The 7881-nt window shown below is 68.2% G+C and overlaps 1 protein-coding gene across 1 annotated transcript in view; it reads right to left on the minus strand.

The window, feature by feature from the left end:
* Positions 1-7881, minus strand: part of CBFA2T3 (CBFA2/RUNX1 partner transcriptional co-repressor 3) — an 82188-nt gene that overhangs the window by 6518 nt on the left and 67789 nt on the right. The window contains exons 7-13 of the mRNA XM_077754193.1: positions 7205-7386; positions 6557-6780; positions 4076-4161; positions 3404-3602; positions 2923-2991; positions 1496-1686; positions 7-150 (exon numbers count right to left, since the gene is read on the minus strand). Coding sequence (XP_077610319.1) covers positions 7-150; positions 1496-1686; positions 2923-2991; positions 3404-3602; positions 4076-4161; positions 6557-6780; positions 7205-7386 — 1095 coding nt within the window. The remainder of the gene's footprint in view (positions 1-6; positions 151-1495; positions 1687-2922; positions 2992-3403; positions 3603-4075; positions 4162-6556; positions 6781-7204; positions 7387-7881) is intronic.

Below are 7881 nucleotides of genomic sequence, written 5' to 3' on the forward strand. Positions count from 1 at the left end.
GGCCACGGCGGCCACGGGGCCCTGCAGGCTCTGGCCACACACGTGGTGGTGCTTCTCCCAGTCCTTGTGCTGGCAGAAGGAGCCGCAGTAGCGCGCCGCGTTGCAGCCGCTGCAGGTCTCGCTGGCCTTGCGCCCGCAGTTCCAGCAGCTCTGGAGGAGGGGGGAACATGGTCAGGGGGCCCCGGCGCGTGCCTGGGCCCGGACCCCAGAGGACGCAGGCCGGCCACAGACTGGGCAAGCACACGCTACAAACAACCCCACGGGGACCCGGCCACGCATCACAGGGTGAGAAGAGAAAAGCCTGACCTCACCACAGCTCGTGGGCGGCCCTCGGCGGCCACGGCCACTCGGCTGGGCCATCCTGGGGGGCGGGCTCCCGCCACGGAGGCACACGGCTCTGGCCCGCTCCAGACAGGGTTATGCTGAGTTTACAGGACCATGGGGTCCTCATAAGGGAAGGCAGCCACAGGCCCCTCCTCTCTTCCAGGGAGTCCTCCTGGCCTCACCTGGGCTCCAACCCCAGAACGTGGCAGCCCTGGGCAGACAGAGACTGCCCGGCTCCGACGTGGGCTGCACGGCCAGGCCTGCCTCAGGCACGCCCTCCCTCGCTCCTGTCCTGTGGAACTAGCCGTAACCTCAACCACCCGCCGGGAGAAAGGCCCGGTGTCTAGCCTGCCACCACAGCCTCCTTGGCTTCCTGGCTGGCTCTGCACGGCCACGCTGGCCTCCTGGTGATCCTCACGCAGCCAAGAGCGTCCCCGGCCTCTGCCCTTGCTGCTCCCTCCTCGGGGTGGCACTGCCCCCCAAGATTCCCGCCTGGCTGGCTCGCCTCCTCCAAGACTCCGCTCCCATGACTGCTCGGGCACCTTCCCTGCACCCGCCCCTGTGAGGCGTGCCCGTCCTGCCCTGCTGCCTCCCCGGAGCCCACACTGTCTGCTGGAGCAGCGAGAGCTGACTCTCTGGGCTGGCCCAGCCACACACCTACCTGGGGGCTTTGGAGATGTGTCCCGTCCCAAAGGGCAGTTCTAGGACCCCCTCCTGGCAAAGCTCTCTCCCCTTCCCTGACTTCTCTGACATCGAGTCCTTTTCGGACAAGGACCTGCCCTGCCCTGCCCAACCCCACCTGGCATCAGACGCCCGGGCGCCAGCACGATGATGGCTCTCACGGCCCCGCCACAGTGCCACGGCACGCCTCAGTGCCATACTGAGGAGACACTGGGGATGCCCCCTGGGGTCTCCATGCCCCTCGCGCCTGCCGGTGTCACAGGTTAGCGAAGGCTTCAGAGTCGGCCAGCGAGGTTTGAATAAGGGCCTGTCACTTCCTAGGACGCAGCCTAGAGCAAGCCACCTCCCCTCTGGGGGCCCCCAGTGTCCCCTCTGCATGATGGGGACGCCCACAGCACCCGCCTCTCCGGCTGCCCGAGGTCATGAGGCTGGGAGGCGACGGAGTGGGGGTCCAGGGCCTGGACCTGGAGGTCGGGGATGGAGTGACTACCTCGCTGGAGTCCTCCTGCTGGTTGATGACAGTCAGGGCGTCTTCCGAGGCCTGCCGCCGAGCCTCCGCCAGGGCCCTCTCCATCTTGGCGCGCTCGGTGCTGATGAGCTCGTGGGCCTTCCGCTCGGCGTCCGACACTGCTTTTTGCAGCTCGGACATCGCCTGCCGCTTCACCTCATTCACAGCCTCTTCTGCAAAAGACACACGGGCCTTGGTCGCGTGGCCCGGCCCGCCTGCTCTCCCAGGCCTCCCTTGCTGTGGGCGGGGCCTGAGCACCGGTGACCCGGCATGTGCACGCAAGCGTGGCCGTGGGGGCGTCTCCCAGGCCTGCATCACCCCGATGTTCCCACCCCTCAGGGTGCGGTGGTACTGCCCTGGAGGGCGGGGCCAAGCCCACCCCTCACTTGGGGTCAACGGGCTTGGGGGAGGCCGAGAACCTGTGTTCCTAGCAGGTTCCAAGTGATACCGATGCCGGGTCTCAGCACCCACTTTGAGAACCGCTGCCCTACTTTTGCCCCACCAGCAGACAGCTTCCCCGTGGCCCATCTAGAAGATTCTGGGGGGCACCCCTCCTAGGCCTCTGCATTATTATCACTCCCACAGCCCTCTGTCACCCCATGTCATTGCGTCTGGCCTGCTGACGTCCGCGGAGAAGCGTGCTGTTCAGAGCTGAGCCAGAGCACCTGCTCCGACCGCACTGTGGTCCCCAACCCTGGGAGCTACTCACAGCTGCTCCCGCCTGCCTCAGTTTACCTGGCAGTGCCCTCTGGCAGTGGTGTGGGAGGATGGGGTGGGATTAGCGGGGCTCCCCTGTGTGGCTGAGCTGCTGGCAGCCAGGTCCCCACTTGAGCTCCACACACTTGTCACCAGGGGCCCCCAGGGGGCCAGGCGGAGGCAGAGGGGACAGGCTGAGGGAAATGAGGATCCCAGCCCCTATCCAGGCCTGTGCCCTGCCCTGTCTTGCTCCAGGCAGCCGCTGCCTGTCTGTGGCCCCTCAGCCTCCAATGCCCCACTCGCTCTGCACCCCAGGACCTGAGTTTTCGCCCTTTTCCTTATACTTCATACTGACCCGTCCACTAATCAGAACGTATCTGGGGGCCCGCTGCTCCTCTCCACTGCCACCACCTCAGCTGAGCGACCCCCTTCTTTCTCAAGCTGCCCATTGGCTCCCGAAGTCTGTCCCCACGAGGTGATGAGCGTCCCCCGCGACATGGCCGCGGCACTGTGCTCGATGCCACACCCGGACGCCCACGGGCACTCCCTGGTGCCTCTCACTGTGCATCCGTGTACGTGTGTGCACGGGCAGGACCTAGGGACCCGCGCTGTCCTGCTGCAGGTGTCTGGTACACACGCGTGGTACCCAGAACACTCAATGCACCCCACCCCCTCCTGCAGGGTCTGGGACCCCCTCCAGCGACCCCACTCACCAGCCTTCCTCCAGATCTCCTCGGGCACGTAGCCAGAGAGGGTCCTGGGCATGAACTCCCGGTGGGGGTCTGAAACACAGGGGTGCCAGCCTCATGCACAGAACGGGGCCATGTCCCCTGGGTGATGGGGGCGTGGTGTGTCCTGGGGGGGGGCATGGGTGGGGCAGGGCGATGCCATGATGGAGGTGCTCTGGGTGGAAGCAGCTTGGATCCAGCTGGACCTGGGCCTTGGTGGATCTGTCTTGGATTCCACCGTCATCATCCAGAGTGAGTGCAGACCCTTGGGGGCCCCTGGCTGCTGGCACCCTGAATCTATGCTTCCCTCTTTAGGCACAATGCAAAAAGCACATCCCTTCCAGGGAAACGCCTGGGTTGTGCTTCATCGCCCTGAGTGCCAGAACGGGGGTGCTGGCCTGGGTCTTCAGCGCCCCTGCGGTACACCTCCCACCCCCACTCCCCCTGACGCCCCCTGGGCACGCACCTAGCTGAGACCCCTCTGCGGCCACGGAGCTGTTGAGGGGCCGGGCGGTGGCAGGCCCGGGGCCCTTCTTGGTGTCCTCGGTGTCGCTGTAGCGCCGGACCCAGCGGCTGAGCTCCTCGCGGTCAGCCTCCTGGCACTGGCGCAGCACCGTGAGGGACCGCCGCGTCTTCTCAGCCATGTCCATGATGCAGTTCAGAAGCTGCGGGAGGGCAGTGGCCGTGAGCCTGCGGGGCTGGGTGTGGCCGCTCGGTGCGGGGCAACGGCCAAGGGCCTTTTACCAAGGGGGGGGGATGACCACGCTCTCGGGGAGGTCTGTTCCAACACAGGGGCGGGGGCTCTCCTTTCAGCCGTCCGGGCTGTGCTCTGCCCTGGGGAGCACACCTGCCTGGGCTCCCTTCCCACGAAGGCAGCAGGGGAGATATGACCCTGGAAACAGCGTTGGAGGGGTCCCAACGCCAGGCCAAAGCCCCTCTCTCCTGGAGACAGAGCTGCTCTTCAGGGGCAGAGCAGGGAAGGTCCTGAGGGGCTGCCCAGAGCAGAGGGCAGGCTGAGGTGCGCAGGCCCGAGCTGAGCCCGCACAGAGCCTGCCCCCCCCACCCCGCGGCACAGGGGTCCCACAGGCTAGGCAGAACCCCAGGAATCGGGGCGGTGCCGTGGCCCCTGGACACTCACGTTGTTGAGGTGCTTCCACTCCTCCGCCCACTCCCGCTCCGTGAGGCGGTGGTCGATCACTTCTTCCTGCCGGGACCCGTGTACGGCTGCAGGGTGGTGTGGACGCTCAGGCCCTGCTCCTTGTCTCAGACCCCGCCCATGTCCTCCAGGCCCCGCCCCGTGTCCCAGACTCCGCCCATGTCCTCCAGACCCCGCCCATGTCCTCCGGGCCCCGCCCATGTCCTCCAGGCCCCGCCCTGTGTCCCAGACCACGCCCCTCACCCCCAGGCACTGTCTCACGCTCCCCAGGCTCTGCCCCAGGCCCTCCGGGAGGGTCCTGCCTTGTGCTCCCGGGCCTGGCCCACCTCAGGAAAGTGGGCGGGGTGAGCAAGGGGACCCTGGGCACTGACCCTCTGTCCCCTGCCTTTAGGGGCAGGTCAAGAACAGGCCTGGCGTCTCCTCAATGCTTGGGGGGAACAGGCCGGTCCCAATCCCTCAGTCTAGCCTGGGCCACGCCTCCCCCACCTCCCTGCATCCCAATCCAGCACCTTCAGTCTCCCTGCCCCCGCTGCCCCTGCGGCGGCCCCAGGCCTCACTGTGGGGGCGCTGCCACCCCTCAGCAGCCCGCAGGGGCTCACTGGTGGCTCACAGCGCATGCAGCGCTCCTTCCTGTGAGTCGGCGGGGCTTCTGCACATCCCTCAAAGCCCAGGTGCCAGCCCCTCCTCAGCAGCCCTGAGCCCCTCGCACGTCCGCCTGTCAGACGCTCCCGGCGGCTTCCCACGTATCCTCAGCCCCCCAGCTGGCAGTCCCCAGGGCAGGGCGGCCGTGTCTCCAAGTGTGGTCCCCTGGGGGACAGCGGGGTCTGGGAAACCAGAAGCCCCGACACTTGTGCCCCACGGGCCCCGGGCCCCTCACCTCACCATGCTGTGTCCCCGCTGCCCTGCCCTGCCCGCCTTCCGGGGCCCGGAGGAGGCCTTCAGGAGGTGCAAGGAGGGGAGGGCCCCAGGTGCCCAGTGCTTCACCCCCTTCTGCCGCCTCCGGGGGAGGTTCTATTATTCCATCCTACAGATGAGAACACTGAGGCTGGCTCTGGGGATGTGATTGCTCAAGGTCACCCAAGGTCAGCCCAAGCCATAACGAGGCGAAACAACGGGGCGCCCCCTCCGGCCTGGTACCGAGGAACAAAGCAACCCTGCACTGAGGAGTTCGTGCCAAGGCAAGGGCGTCTGGTTGTCCTCATGCGATTCTTTTGGCACATCGGATGCTCTGGGCCCCACGCAGCCATGGGTGTCCCCACCCTGGTGCGGCCTCAAGCCCGTGCTGGGTGACCCAGAGCCGACCGACGCTTCCTGGGCCGAGACCCCCCGGTTCAGGCCTCTTCCAGCCCCCGATGGCCTCCTAGCCCCCAAACGTGCCACGCCACCTCCAACTGCAGAAGGGGCGAGGAGCCACCAGCGGGACCCGGGCCTGCGCCAACGCCCCAACCAAAATAGTGGCTGAGCCCCGCCGGACAGCTGGCGTTTATTTTTGCATTAGCAGAAGCGGGTGGGAATTAGCACCTGCCCGACCCGGCTGCGGGGAGCCAGACGCTGTCACCTGCTGCCTGGGACCAGGCCCCGGAAGCTTCCGCAGGGTGGGGGCGGGGAAGTGGCCTTGTACAGGGCAAGGCCTCTGCTGACCCTGCCTCGGGGCCCCCACTGGTGCCCTGGGACTCGCAGGGACATGGCTACGGCTTCGGGCACGTGAACTGTGCTCTCTGGGCCTCCTCGTCTGAGACGCGGGCCTGCTGATGCACCACACACACACACACACACACACACACACACACACACACNGACAGCGGTGTCCCCCTGGATCTGCTGACGGAGAATGAGACCGAGGCAGAGGTCACAGGACCCAGCAAGGACGCGCGGTGGGGACCTGGGGAAGCTCAGTCCCTCTGTTCCCGGACAGCCCGGCTCCCGCACCTCCTGGCTCTGTGCGCAGCTCACCCCCCGTTAGCGGCGCTCACACTTGGTGCTGTGAGGCGCGTCCGCGCCCTGCTCAGACGCCAGGACGGGTGTGTGTAGTCAGGGGCGCTCAGTGAGGGCTCATGAGTCTCCCCCTGGGGCGCCCCGGGGCCGTGGCCACAGTGCCTGGGACCTGGGAGACTCCTCACGTGCCCACCCTGCCGCACAGCGGTCTCTTCCTGGCTGGCCGTGACCCCGCCCTCCCCCACCCTGGCCGCGCAGGGGCCCCTGCACCCCAGAGAGCCGCGTGCCCCCTGGCTCTGCCCCTGCCCCTCCCTGAGGGTCACAGCCCAGCCAGGGTGGGGTTTCCCGCTGGGCCCCAGGGCCCCCACACCCGTTTCCTCAGCATCCTTCCTGGACGGACAAGGTCAGGAGCGTCAGCGCGCCCCCCCCACACTGACGCGCACGTGGCAGCCCTCCCTCTGCTGCTCCCCCAGCCGCACGCGGGCACGAGTGTGCAAGCACACGCGTGTGCCCTCCAGCGCTGCTCACCGAGCTGCCGATGGCGCTCCCGCAGCTCCCGGGGCTCGTGGTGGCGGTAGGGGTCACGGAAATGGTGGGCCATGGCCATGTCCTCCAGGCGGTAGTGCGGTGGCGGCGTGGGCTGCGGCGGCCCGTGGCCGGGGCTGTAGCGCTGGGCGGGGCTCAGGGTGCACGGCCGTTTGCTGATGTGGTCGGGGTGCAGCGGGTCACGGTCTGACCCATTCTCTTTGGTCCTGACCGGAAGAGCAGGCGGGGTGAGGGGGGCGCGGACCATGAGCCCCACAAGCCCTGGACAACAGCCCAGGCCGAGGGGTGAGAGGGAGGCGGGTGTGGGCAGGGAGAGGGGGTCGCCCAGCCCCGCGCCCCCGCTGTCCCCGCTGCTGTGTGGGCTCCTGGGGCCGGGGGTCGAGAAGCCCGAGCCTGTGTCGGGGGAGCGAGGGCACGCGGGCTGCCTCCTGCCCCTCCCCCGCCCTCCCGGGGGCCAGCTGCGCCCTCAGCCCTGTGCGGTGGCCTTGCAGGTGAGGCGCAGGGGTCTCAGCCCACGGAACGCGGCCGTGTCGCCACTTCCCGTCAGCCCTGCTACTGGGTGGCGGCCGAGCTGAGGGACCACAGGCAGCGCTGCAGAGGCAGCCCCCCGCCCCCTCCCCCTGTGCGCACCGGTCAGGGGTCGCCCTCTTGCCGTTCTCGTTGACCTCCAGGAGGAGCTCGGAGGAGTCGATGGGGGAGGAGGCGCTGGCGTCCAGCAGGAGCTGCTCGTGCTGGGCCAGGTACTGGGCGGGCGTCTGCTTGGCCAGGCGGGCGCAGTGCAGGAGCTCCCTCTGCAGCACGGGGAGGTTAGCCTGCAGGGAGAGGCGGCTGCGCTCACTGCTGCCCGCGGCCAAGGCACGAGCGGGCAGGGAGGCTGACGGCCAGCCTCGCTGGGCGACTTCGGGCACACCGACGACCTCTCTGAGCTACAACCTGGGGACGCGGGTGGGACTGCGCCCCGGGGCACACAGTGACTGAGGTGCGGTGGGACCCGGAGCCCGGACGCTGGAGCCCCGAGTGGCACCCGGAGAAGGCAAGGGGGGGGACCATACCCTGGCTTCCTCGCCTGCGCCCGTGGCAGCAGGCGCCTGTTACCCACGGCGTGGAGGGGAGTGGGCCCCCCCACAGCCCCCTGTGACGGGCGGAGCCCCTGCTCTGCCCCCTCCTGCGGGTTCCCGGCCCAGCCTCGAGCAGTGCGGAACCCACACCCCGCACGTGAGCGGTCACACGTGTCACCTCCCACAGTCTTGCCAACCTATCCGTGGACAGACACAACGTGGTGCCACGTCTACAGGGAGGGACCAAAA

Source organism: Crocuta crocuta, unplaced genomic scaffold, assembly GCF_008692635.1.
Source record: "Crocuta crocuta isolate KB4526 unplaced genomic scaffold, BGI_CrCroc_1.0 scaffold61, whole genome shotgun sequence".
Lineage (NCBI taxonomy): Eukaryota > Metazoa > Chordata > Mammalia > Carnivora > Hyaenidae > Crocuta > Crocuta crocuta.